Source organism: Oreochromis niloticus, linkage group LG9 (genome assembly GCF_001858045.2).
Source record: "Oreochromis niloticus isolate F11D_XX linkage group LG9, O_niloticus_UMD_NMBU, whole genome shotgun sequence".
Classification (NCBI taxonomy): Eukaryota; Metazoa; Chordata; class Actinopteri; order Cichliformes; family Cichlidae; genus Oreochromis; species Oreochromis niloticus.
The window spans coordinates 280,645-294,160 of record NC_031974.2 but is presented as its reverse complement, the minus strand read 5'-3'; the positions used below and the strand labels follow the sequence as shown (position 1 = coordinate 294,160).

General features: G+C 40.2%; 1 protein-coding gene across 1 annotated transcript; it reads left to right on the top strand.

Moving 5' to 3' along the window:
* Positions 1 to 1,880: 1,880 nt before the first annotated feature.
* Positions 1,881 to 10,010, top strand: LOC109201155 (zinc finger protein 660-like). The gene is made up of 4 exons (XM_025910047.1): positions 1,881 to 2,613; positions 5,247 to 6,179; positions 7,288 to 7,401; positions 9,398 to 10,010. Exons 1-4 carry the CDS (start codon positions 2,596 to 2,598, stop codon positions 9,755 to 9,757), a joined length of 1,425 nt encoding a protein of 474 aa, XP_025765832.1. The 5' UTR covers positions 1,881 to 2,595; the 3' UTR covers positions 9,758 to 10,010.
* Positions 10,011 to 13,516: the final 3,506 nt, after the last annotated feature.

Below are 13,516 nucleotides of genomic sequence, written 5' to 3'. Positions count from 1 at the left end.
AATGAAGGGAAGCCAAAACAGGAGAAATATGCTCTCTCTTTCTAGTCCCTGTCAGGACTCTTGCTACAGCATTTTGGATTAGCTGAAGGCTTTTCAGGGAGTTTTTAGGACATCCTGATAATAAAGAATTACAGTAGTCCAGCCTGGAAGTAATGAATGCATGAACTAGTTTTTCAGCATCACTCTGAGACAGGATATTTCTAATTTTAGAGATGTTGCGCAAATGGAAGAAAGCAGTCTTACATATTTGTTTAATATGTGCGTTGAAGGACATGTCCTGGTCAAAAATGACTCCAAGGTTCCTCACAGTGTTACTGGAGGCCAAGGTAATGCCATCCAGAGTAAGAATCTGCTTAGATACCATATTTCTAAGATTTTCAGGGCCGAATACAATAACCTCAGTTTTATCTGAATTAAGAAGCAGAAAGTTAGCGGCCATCCAGGTCTTTATGTCTTTAAGACATTCATGCAGTTTAACTAATTGGTGTGTGTTACCTGGCTTCATGGATAGATAGAGCTGCGTGTCATCTGCATAGCATTGAAAATTTATGCTATGTCTTCTAATGATGCTGCCTAAGGGAAGCATGTATAATGTAAACAGAATTGGTCCTAGCACTGAACCCTGTGGAACACCATAATTGACCTTAGTGTGTGAAGAGGACTCTCCATTTACATGTACAAATTGGAGTCTATTAGATAGATATGATACAAACCACTGCAGTGCAGTACCTGTAATACCTACAGCATGTTCTAATCGCTCTAATAGGATATTATGATCAACAGTATCAAACGCTGCACTGAGGTCTAGCAGGACAAGCACAGAGATGAGTCCACTGTCAGAGGCCATAAGAAGATCATTTGTAACCTTCACTAAAGCTGTTTCTGTGCTGTGATGAGCTCTGAAACCTGACTGAAACTCTTCAAATAAGCCATTCCTCTGCAGATGATCTGTTAGCTGTTTGACAACTACTCTTTCAAGGATGTTTGATATGAAAGGAAGGTTGAATTCATTAATGGCAGGACTTCTTTGAGCAGTTTTGTAGGAATGGGGTCTAAAAGACACGTTGATGGTTTGGAGGAAGTGATTATTGAAGGTAACTCAGAAAGATCAATTGGAGAAAAAGAGTCTAACTTAACGTGAATGGTACTTCCCTCACATCGCTGAAACACGTAAATGACAAGAAAGCCCCTAAACTTATATTTCTATTCAATGAGTTCTATATATGTTAAAAGGAGGCCTCCTCTCTATCTGAGATGTGGATCATGATTTCCTTTCTGTTCACACTGTTTGTGTCTATGTTCTCAAATTCTACATTGCCCCCTTCTTTTTCTTTCTTTTGTGATTTCTCTTGCTTTCCTTTTTATGTCTCCTTTTCTCTTGTTGTAATGCTCAACCGTATATATTTAGATGCATGGATAACTGATGGTGCCTTATATGTTTATATTGTTTTTCACAAATAAAGGTTATTTTTAAAAAAAAACATAGGATCGGCCATATTTTTCAAGTCACGTGTCCAAACAGCATCGAATCAAAGCAGATCAGGAAGAAGGGGGCGGAGCAAAGTGTGTGTGCAGGAGAGGAGTCGAGCAGAGAGCTGCTTTTTCATGAAACGGGAGTAAAGTCGTGAACTTAGAGGAGAGAAACAAACTAAAGTACCGATCATAAACCACTACCAACGTTTGGATCGATATCTGCATCGATCTGCCCACCCTTGTCTCCTGGATCGTAGCTGAGATCAGCGTGAACCACGTGGGTCTCTGCTCCCTGATCTGTTTCCTGTGTTTGGAAAGAGTTCCAGCTTCATCACGGAGTTTCTCTCGGTTTGTGGGCTCATCTAAAGGTAAGCACCGAGCTAACTTTACTGTGAGTTCAGTTCATGTTGAGTTTAGCTCCTGAATGAGGTCTTCTGCTGCTCTCCTCGGTGTCTGTTCACAGTTTATTGTCAACACGTTGAGAGAAGAGTGAGAGAGTGTTTGGAGAAAAACACCAACTAATCATTAGCTCAGCACGCTGGGAGAAGTTGAGCGTTTGCTGGCAGAAAGTTGGAGCAGAAAAGTCTTTTCATTGTCCCTGCAGCTGTTTTTCTGCCTGCACCAAACCTCTACAGCCTCATATTTAAGTGATAACAGGAAATCAGAGCGATCTGCTGCAGTATCAGGGTCACAATAAACTTTACTGTCCAGCTGCTGAGCAGCAAAGAGAATAAAAATATATTGTGGTGGTTAATGTGCAGCTCTTGGTGATTTGGAAGAAGAAGAATGTTTTTAATCACGTTGTGGATTGAAGGTTGGATTATATTTATTTTTTCTACTTGTGGTTTATGATGGACAGTCTGAGGCTGGTCTATCTGCTTTACCAAACCATGATTTATTTATCTAACACTTTAAAAACAACACATGGCTTTGTGAGGGTTCTATTTCTTAAACAGTCACGATTGTCATACACCTGTCATGTATGGAAAGAGAACCCAGGAATAAAAATACATATCTATACTTTTGTGTCCCAGCTGAGTAACAGGAGGAGGAGAGTCTGGTGGAGCAGCAGAGGAACAGTTTCAGCCATTTGGACTCAGCTCAGCCACTACAGAGGAAACAATGACTTCAACACAGAAGGTGAGAAAAATATCTCTGTTACATCTGTGACTGTGCGATATGATGAAAAATATATCAGTTGACGATATTAAAACATCTATCATTTCATATTATACGCTATCATTTGCTTTGGGGTTTCCTGAAATACACTGTTTACGGCAATGTTTTTTTTTCCTCTTCAACACCTTATCGACGATTTTATTCCTAAATGAGGGGCTCCCTCTGTAGCACAGACATGATTTGATTCTGAAAAGTGTGACAGAATCCAGAAAACTGTACTATGCAAATTATGCCGCAAACCGGTCCCCACCACAGACTCAAACACGGCAAACCTCTTCAACCACCTACGCAAGAATCACGTGAAAGAGAGAGTTTATGGGTGAGACGCAAAAAAGAGCCATCAGGTGCTCAAAATAAACCTTAGACTCAAACATTAGAACAGGCTTTTCCCTGCAACACGCAATGCAACAAATATTTACAAAGAAAATGGCGTCCGTTACAACTTAAGTCTAAAAATATACAGCTTCACGCATCGGTCAAAACACTCGACTCCAGCTACACGACGCCCAGCTGAAGACTCTTCACACAAGTCGACTTGTGTGAAATTCACACATCTTTTTCAAGTCACGTGTCCAAACAGCATTGAATCAAAGCAGATCAGGAAGAATAGGGTGGAGCAAAGTTTGTGTGCAGGAGAGGAGTCGAGCAGAGAGAGCTGCTTTTTCATGAAACGGGAGTAAAGTAGTGAACTTAGAGGAGAGAAACGAACTAAAGTATCGATCATGTATCACTACCAACGTTTGGATCGATATCTGCATCGATCTGCCCACCCTTGTCTCCTGGATCGTAGCTGAGATCAGCGTGAACCACGTGGGTCTCTGCTCCCTGATCTGTTTCCTGTTCCAGCTTCATCACGGAGTGAAGACTCTTCACAAAAGTCAACTTGTGTGAATTTACAGAAAATGCACTATTTTGTGATATACATCATTATTGTCATGTGAAATGTCTCATATGAGATTTTGCACACCGCACAGCCCTAGTTACACTGTTATTGTTAATATTATTGTCATAAAAAAAACCCCAAAAACAATTAACAGAAGTCTAAGGTGGAGACACCACACACACAATGTTTGTGCTCACAATTCAGCCTTTATTGCCAACTTTCACATGGACAGTTACAAAGTCTGTTCTCAGAGCTGGCACCGCACCCCCGAGCTCACTGCGCCACTCTCCTCCTGCAGCTAAGCCAGGGAGACACCTCCACCAAGGGAGTTAGGTACTAAAAATAACCCGCGATAGGTGAAATCCTTGAAGTAGCCAACTTGGGCGATCGTGGCTCAAGAGTTGGCGATTCGTCTTGTAATTGGAAGGTTGCGGTTCGAGCCCCCAGCTAGCACAGGCTCGGTCGTTGTGTCCTTGGTTAACACACTTCACCTACTGCCTACTGGTGATGGACAGAGGGGCCGATGACGCGATATGGCCACCTAACTTTGATCAGTCTGCCCCAGAGCAGCTGTGGCGACAACTGTAGCTTGCCTCCATCAGTTTGTGAATGTGAGAGTGAATGAATAGTGGAATTGTGAAGCACTTTGTGGGTCTGGAAAAGCGCTATATAATAATATAGTATATAATTATTCTTATTGTTATTAACTTTTTATAGATGCTTTAAGGCTGTAAAACCCCTCACTACACACTTTATACATTTTTCTCTCACAGGCAACAAACATTTTCATCCCAGTGCATTTCAGACTCAGCACCCACACTCAGACAAAAACTGGTTCACCCAAAAGACAAAACTCCAAAACACAATCTTAACAATCTGGTGTATGCTGTACGGGACAAGACTCAGCAGTCCACCTGCATCTTAAGGATAAAGGTCACTCTTTCGAGGATGCCAATGTTCACATTTTGGACAGAGAGGACAGATGGTTTGAAAGAGGAGTGAAAGAGGCCATCTATGTCCACTGTGAGCGACCATCTTTGAACAGAGGCGGTGGTTTACGACACCAACTGTCTGCCATCTATAATCCAGTTTTGAGTTCCCTCCCCAGACGCCTTAACGCCCACTCACATTCTGGGCCATCTGACCTCAGGAAATCACATGACAAGGTGGGGCCAGGTTTCACAATGAGCTCACCCGAAACCCTGGCTGATTGTGACCCACGCCCATTTTCACACCTTGGCTCATGTCATTAGAGGATCATCACGGGGTCCTTTGTCCCTCTTTGGGGGGAAACTCCCACTGGGTTTAAATCTGGGACTCTCCACCATTTGACCTCAGAACTGAAGAAGCTTCTCGGATGAGAGGTGAAACGTCTTCAAGCAACTTAAAGAAGTCCAAACGCTTTTCTTTCAAACTCCTTAGACTACGATGACCTGGTGACTGAGAGCCTTCACAGACATACGTGCTCCAAATAAAGAACTTTGTGTTGTCAAGATTTTTAGATAATCATTTACAAATCAAAATTGTCTGTATATACAAAAAAAGCGCACATGTAAAACTGCGGTGTTAGGCAATGCAGTTGAAAAGTTTGGGTGCGCCTAACTTTTGTTATCATGGTAAAAAGTTAGTCTACCGCCCTGTGGAAGGAGTTTCAGTTTGTTCCACGACTGCATTTCACTCACTGTCTCTGTTTGTATCTCTGTCACTGCAGGACCAACATGGAGCGAGAAGTCAGCGCTCTCAGGAGGCCGACAAACCTCACAGAACAAAGGGAGAGAAAAGATACAGCTGTGATGTGTGTGGGAAGGTTTTTGCTCACAGTAGCAACTTACGACATCATCAAGTTACCCACTCTGGAGTTAAGGCGTACAGCTGTGACTTGTGTGGAAAGTCTTTTACCCAGGCTGGAAGCTTAAAAACACACCAATTCCTTCATACTGGAGTTAAACCGTACAGCTGTGATCAGTGTGGTAAAGCTTTTGCTTGTAGTAGCACCTTAGATCTTCATCAAGTTACTCACTCTGGAATTAAAGCGTACAGCTGTGATGAGTGTGGAAAGTCTTTTACCCAGGCTGGAAGCTTAAAAATACACAAACTCGACCACAGTGGGGTTAAACCGTACAGCTGTGATCAGTGTGGTAAAGCTTTTCCCGTCAGTAGAAGCTTACAGAATCACAAAGTTATCCACTCTGGAATTAAGGCATACAGCTGTGATCAGTGTGGTAAAGCTTTTGCTCGAAGTAGTGGCTTAAAGAGTCATCAAGTTACGCACTCTGGAATTAAGGCACACAGCTGTGATCAGTGTGGTAAAGCTTTTGCTCGAAGTAGCGAATTACAAAGTCATCTAGTTACGCACTCTGGAATTAAGGCATACAGCTGCGACATTTGTGGAAAAACTTTTTGCCGGCTACTCAGCCGAAATTTTCACCGACGCATTCACACCAAAAATGATTTTTGCTTCTGTGATCAGTGTGGCAAACGGTTTGTGGCATACAAATACTTACGTGAACACATGTTAACCCACACTGAGGAGAGACCTTATAAATGTGAGCTGTGTGAGAAGACTTTTAAATGTCAACGTTACCTGAGAGTCCACCAACAGATTCACACCAGAAAGAAACTCTACAAGTGTAGTTACTGTGAGGTATGTATTTTTCTTTTTGCACTTGCACTTTTGTTTAAGTATTTTGTAAATTAAGTTTCATTTTAAAGATAAATGAGACATGAAAACTTTATGTACAGAATATTCCGTCAAATTTGAAACAGATCTGCTGAAACTTTCCTGATGTTGGAAAAAAGTAGTTTTAAACGTTTCTCCCCTTTCTATCTATCTAACATTCACACTCCAATGGATGCATCGGAGAGCAGCTTGAGAGTTAGTATCTTGTGACCAGCACTGGGAAGGTTACTTTCAAAATGTATTCCACTACAGATTACAAAATACATGCCCGAAAAAGTAGTTTGTAATGTATTCCGTTACGATGCTCTTTAAGAGTAACGTTACGTAACTTAAATGAGCTGTGGGCCATCATCTCATTGGAAGACCACTTCAGTGTTCATGTAGTACAAAAAAAGCAAGAAAACATCCAAATGTGTTTTCAAAAAATGTAGTGGGTTTTTTCTTTAGTTTTTTTAATTCAAATATTGTGTAACAAGATAAAGCTGCAAACATGAACCCATTTTTTCCTCACTCCTAACTGAAGTCTTTTATTGAATTATCAAATAAACACATTGGTACTCTCTTTTGTCCAGACTTGACATTATTCTAACAAAAGAATATGGCACACATAAGTGTACACATTAGGTTTTGACGGCTGGTGAAAATTGTTTTCACAGTTTTTTCAATTACTCACTCACAGATCACCATCTACTCCAGTAAATTCAGGTGTACCCCAAGGCTCTGTCCTGGGTCCTTTATTTTTTAATATCTATCTCTATCTATCTAATAGATTTATTTATTTTTATTATTTTGTTGTTTCAGCAACAATAAATTTAAAAACTGTACTTTTAAGTTAAAATATATATTTATAATTTTATATAAATGACAAATTAAAAAGGCATGGACTTTTTTTGTATCGAAAAAATATCGAACTGTGTAACCAAAGTATCGAACCGAACCGTGAATTTTCTGTATTGCGCGCACGTGTGTGTGTGTGTGTGTGTGTGTGTGTGTGTGTGCGTGCGTGTGTATATTTAGGGTAAAAATGTTGAAGGAATTCCCTGACTTAAACTGTCTTTGTCTCTGTGTTTAGAAGCAGAGCGACACAGATGGATCCAGTTCTGAACCCTGTCGTCACTGTGGTGGTGGGAAAGAGTTTCGTTGTGACCTTTGTGGAAAAACTTTCAATCGTCCAGAGAACCTAAAGGTACATCAGCGCAGACACACTGGAGACAAAATGAACTACTGCAAAGAATGTGGGAGAGGCTTCCCCACACAAAGTGAATTAAAAAAACACGAACTCTGCCACAGTGGGGTTAAACAGTACGTCTGTGATCAGTGTGGGTCATCTTTCTTCACTGCAGATAATCTTAAAGTGCATAAAAGAGTCCACACAGGAGAGAAACCATACAAGTGCAGACACTGTGACAGAAGCTTCTCATTTTCATCTGGTTGTAACAATCATGAACTTACACACATTGAAGGGAACTTCAGCTGTGACCAGTGTGACAAGAGCTTCAAGAATCTCAGTTCATACTCCAAACACAAGCGATCCCACGCTGTAAATAAACTGTTTCACTGTTACCAATGTGCAAAAACATTCACTTCATTATCTGCTCTGTGCAAACATCAGCGTGATCATGCAGGACTGAAATCACTGGATCACAATGAATCTGAAGAGGAAGAAACATCCTCTTCTGGTTTCAGGGTCAGACTTAAAAACCTTGAGATCAGGCTCCACAGAGTTCAGATGGAGTCTCCTGTAAAGAGTGTCAGCTGATGTCACACTTGGATCTGATGAGGTAGCTCTGATTTCTGGAGCTGCAGTGAATAATATAGATATGCACATCAAGTGGTTTTTTGTTTTTTTTTTCTTTGAGAGATGTTAATTTTACAAAAGGTTTTCCCTGATACATTTTAATGTTAGGAGGCCTGGGTCGTTGACCCAGGGTTTTTGAGTTTGTTATATTATTTATAATTTCTAGTCTTTGGTTTCTTTGAGTTCTGTCTTATGGTTTATGTCTCTGTCGTCTCTAGTTGCTCTGTCTCCCCTGTCAGCTGTATCCCCTTGTCTAGTTCGCGTCTCTGTGTATCCTTAGTTGCTATATCCCCGTGTCCAGTCAGTCTGTGTCTGTAAGTTCAGTCTGTGTTGTGTTTCCTGTTTTACTTTGAAGGTCTCTGTCTTTTCTCAGTGTGTTCAGTTTACGCTTCTTTGTCTCGTTAGTCCTGATTTGCCCCAGCTGTGTTTCCCTCCTGTTGCCCATTCCCTGATTACTCCCTCTGCGTATTTAAGCCCTGTGTTTTCCTGTGCTCTCTGTCGCGTTCTACCGTTTACTTAGCTGTGTGTTCTGTTAGTCCTCTGGTTTAAGTTTATTTTGATTTTTTCCAGTCATGTTATGTTCCCCTTTTTGAGTTCAGTATTAAAGCTGTTTTGAGTTCACCTTTGGTCTCCGGAGTCTGCACCTTGGGTCCTATTCCTGTCTGCACACAGCCTACACTTAACATTTAATCGTTGTTCCCTTAGGACACAATAGTGTTTAGTAGTTGTACTTTTTATTGTATTATAAAAGTTATCGCTATGTTTATTCTTTTTAAATAAACTGATATTGTATCAAAACTGCAGATATACATCTTTTTTTAATTTCATTTTAATTTTCTTGCTTTTTTCCAAATCTAACTTGTTTTCTTTATAGATTAATTTTATGTGTTGTGTGTTAAAATGTTATCCATTATATATTTAATCTTCTTATGCTGTGGTAATTCCTGCTCTTAAATCCCTTTCTCACAAAACTGCCAAGAATTTCACACCAGTTGTTCTTAAAGAGTCGCAGAGTTTTGTTTTTTTTTCGTGAAAAAAAATCAAAATTACATGAATATGTTTCTGTAATTTGTGATATTCTTCCATGTGACCTTTTTAAGGTGCTTCAAACAAAATAACCTGAACTCTGTGCTGTTTGATGGTTATGTTGATGAAATCAACCACACTGACACACATTTCCCCCTTGTTTTTATTCTCTAGGTTAAAAAAAGGGTTTTATCCTCTAGTCTTAGCTTCTAATTTAGTAATTGTTTTGAGCGTGAGGCTCACATTTATCAAATTGGCAGAGAAACTGTGACTGTAGGTTTTTAGTCATCCAGTCATGGCAATCTAAGGAGCTTGGACAGACCGCTGCCCATCCATCCATTTTCTTCCGCTTTTCCAGGGCCTTGGTCACGACAGCAGCATCCCAAGCAGAGAAACCCAGACCTCCCTCTCCCCAGCTACCTCTTCTAGCTTGTCCGGTGGAATAGCCAGATGTTCCCAGGCCAGCCGAGAGAGTGTGTCCTGGGTGTGCCCCGGGACCTCCTCCGGACATGCCCAGAACACTCAGGAGGCGTCCAGGAGGCATCCTTGTCAGATGCCTGAACCACTTCAACTGGCTCCTTTCGATGTGTCCGTTAATACATTAATTACATACGTTAATTATTGTTTTCAGTTTACTTTTTTTCAGTTTTCTCTTTCATCCCTTCAGCTCACCCTTGTCCGTAATATATTATATATAAACGTAATATATAATATATAAACGTAATATATAAGTCACTTAGATAACCTAAAACTGTTATTGTTTGGCTTTTTTCAGTGTTGTTTTTTGTTCGTGAGTAAATCGGTTTGACTGAGATTAAAGGTATCTGATTAGGTCAGATTACAAATAAATTTTTTAATTCCCCGGGTGGTTTTCACACAGCTGAATAAACGTCAAACAGGAAACTGATTAAACAGAAGTGTGAAATGGTCAAGAATTTACACCAGTGTCCTGTTATATTTTTAGATAGCAAGGAGCAGGCGGCCGAGTTTATTAAACTCCACCGAGACAGAGGTGATGCTAATCTGAAGGCTAGACTGTCCCATTTCACAGCTGTTTACTTCTGGCCTACCCGACCTTCTGAGGACCCGGCCCACATAGACCACGAAGGCCGGGTCCTCAGGAGGATGCAGCCCGTGAACTTGGACACGACTTTGGTGTACACTTCGGATTAGGACATCCACCGTCGCATCGCTGTGACATAATAGGTCTTAAAATGCATACTCAGGAGCGTGCGGTCGCTGGTCGTTACTGGTCCATCTGTGTTGTCTCCTAGAAACTTTCTGTGAATCCACTGTGTGCTTTCCCTGCTGTCCTCTCTTCATGTTCAGGTTTGCCGATCTACAGGGTGGGCCATTTATATGGATGCACCGTAATAACATGGGAATGGTTGGTGATATTGAAGTCCTGTTTGTGGCACATTAGTATATGTGAGGGGGAAAACCCCTCAAGATGGGTGGTGACCATGGTGGCCATTTAGAAGTCGGACATCTTGGATACAACTTTTGTTTTTTAGGAAGAGGGCCATGTGACACATCACACTTATTGGTAAAGTCACAAGACAAACAATGGTGTGCTTGGTTTCAACGTAACTTTATTCTTTCATGAGTTGAAAAAACAAAAGTTGTATCCAAGATGGCCGACTTCTAAATGGCCACCTTGGTCACCACCCATCTTGAGGAGTTTGCCCCCTCACATATACTAATGTGCCACAAACAGGACTTCAATATCACCAACCATTCCCATGTTATTACGGTTTATCCATATAAATGGCCCACCCTGTATAGCTTAGTTTCTCCCAGTTTAGATTATCCTAAGTTCTGTTTTTGCCATCCCCACTTTGTGTTCTGTCATTTATAATAAACCCTCCTTGCATCTCAGTAAGTGCTGCATTCGAGTCCTCTTTCCCACACATCACACGGCTGCTGCCCCAGCTGTGACAAAAGGAATATTTAATATGTCAGTCTACTCTGCATTTCATCAGAAACCGTTATCACAGCTCATAAAGTTTCTTTTTACCCATTAATGTAAGCATTCAGAAAAATTTAGTAATGCAACATATTAAAAGAACAATATTTGTCTCTTATATATAATACATCTATGTATACACTGTCAAAGATACTTGCCTTTGAGTGAAGATTTAAGGTGATAGGAAATATAAAACACTGCAACTTGAATCTTTACTGAAGCTGAGTGTTTGACACAGAGTTCAAGCTCACTGCTGTAATAACTAATAATGATAAATATAATAAATTAATGTTGGCCATATTATATTTACATCAAAGTGATATGTCTTTATACTCATGAACAACATTAGCTAATTGTTATTTGCTAGCTAATTTTTAAATGACTGTTCAGTACAGAAATGAAGCCCAACAATCATGTTTTCACAGTCCTGTGGTCTCAGCCTCAGATTCTTATCAAAGCGACAAAAAAAAAAAGCTCATATAAAAAAAACAGAGGAACCAAAACATTTTCTCTTCCATTTCTGTCAAATAATGCTGTATAAAATGTTTCCAGTGGTTAGCATCGTGGTTGCTAGGCAACATGAGCAGCGTGACAGAGGTTAGGCCGTCTCATAAGCCTCGCACTTCCGGCCTTATTGGTCTTCGGAGGACGCGGCCCACATAGACCGCAAAGGCCATGGCGTCCTCCGAAGGATGCAGACATACAGCAAAACACTACAGACAGAAAAAAATAAACATTAGACCCAGGCCATAACAAAAATATTAATTTCACAGTACTCAACAAAGTTATAGATCCAGAGGGTAGATTCATAATCATTAAATTATCTATATTTAACGGAAATTAATGAATCGCAAGTCTATATTGCCCAAATGTTGATGATCCCACATTCGTTCATAGATATTTTTAGTACAGAAAAAGCGTTTGACAGAGTAAAACGATGCACATTTTTATTTGCATCTTTATACAAAATTGGTTTTGGAAAATCTTTTATAAACTGTTAAAAAATATCATATAATTCCCCAACACCCTGTTTCAGAACAAATGATCAAACATCCTCCAGCTTCTGTCTCTTGAGGGGTACCAAGGAGGGATGCCCACTCTCCCCTTCACTGTTTGCAATATTTATCAAACCACTAGCAGCAGCAATTAGACAAGCTGAAGTAATTGGGGTCATAAAATGCAAGAATATAGAACATAAAATCAGCCTTTATGCAGACGATATGTTGCTTTTTCTCCAAAACTCACAAACCAATCTTTCTGGGGTAATTGCATTAACAAACCCTTTTTCAAGATTGTCAGATTATTCATGGTCAAAATCTACATCTCTTCTGATTAATTGCTCTTCTACCCTACTGCAATCTGGAAATATTAAATATTTAGGCATTAATATATTATGTGTCTCCTAAGCTTGCAGATTTAACATCCTAGGACCCAGCATCCACATACGGGGACATCACATTTTGTGTTGTCTAGACCACAATAGTAAACTTTACTCTTTCAAATGGCTTTCAAATTAGCCATATTGTTCAAACTGGCACAATTGTTTTTTCTTTTTTTGTTTTTGTACTCAGGAAAAATGCTGGTGTGTTCAGACACCAAATGAAGAGATTTGCAGACCTTTACTCAGTTGTGACTTTATAGTATTCTATCAAATATTATAAAGCCAAATAGCACAGCACATTGTGTTCTCCGTCCTGATCAGCTGCAGACCATTGTCAATCAGTCTTGTGCCGTGTCTCCTGTACAGTACAGAATGCCTTCAGCTTCTCAAATTTACATAAATCTTCACTCGCAGAAGAGAACAAAAACAACAGTGTCGATGTCAAAGGCAGTAACACCCAAAAGGCAGAGGAAGATGCTAACCATCGCACAAAAAATTGGACTTCTGAAAAATGTTCCCTCTAAGCTGCACACATGCGCAATTGCGCACTGCTGGCATGGTCTCTGGGCACAGAAAATCACAAGAAAAATCTTACCTGAATTGAAATTAAAATGAATACTTTTACTTTTTAATTCTGCTTTGGAGTGTCAGTCAGTAAGTGACTGGCTGCTGGGATTAGAAGGAGGCCACCTTATCCCACAGTCCAGCCAATAATGTGATTCACATGTCATTTCATTTATTTATTTATTTCACACTCGGTTCAACATTTGTATATACGCGGCTAATCAACGTCGTTGACAGGTGGCCTCCTCGCTTGGAAAGAAGGCAGCAGAATAACATTGTTGTGAACTTTGCTTGTGATAATAATTTCACAGACCTTTGGAGACATAAATCCTGGAGTTAAGAATTATTCATTGTTTAAACCTAATGGAGGCAGTGGGGAGCAGGGGATATTGGCAAGTCAATGCCAGCCTTTTTTTTTTTTTATTCATGCAAGTTTCAAAATTTTTACACAGTCACAAACAGCGGAACACAGACAATAAAGACAGCAAAAAGAAAATCAAAACCAAAAACAGACAAAAAAAGGCAACAAACCCAACAACAGCATACACAGCCAGCACTTATTAAGA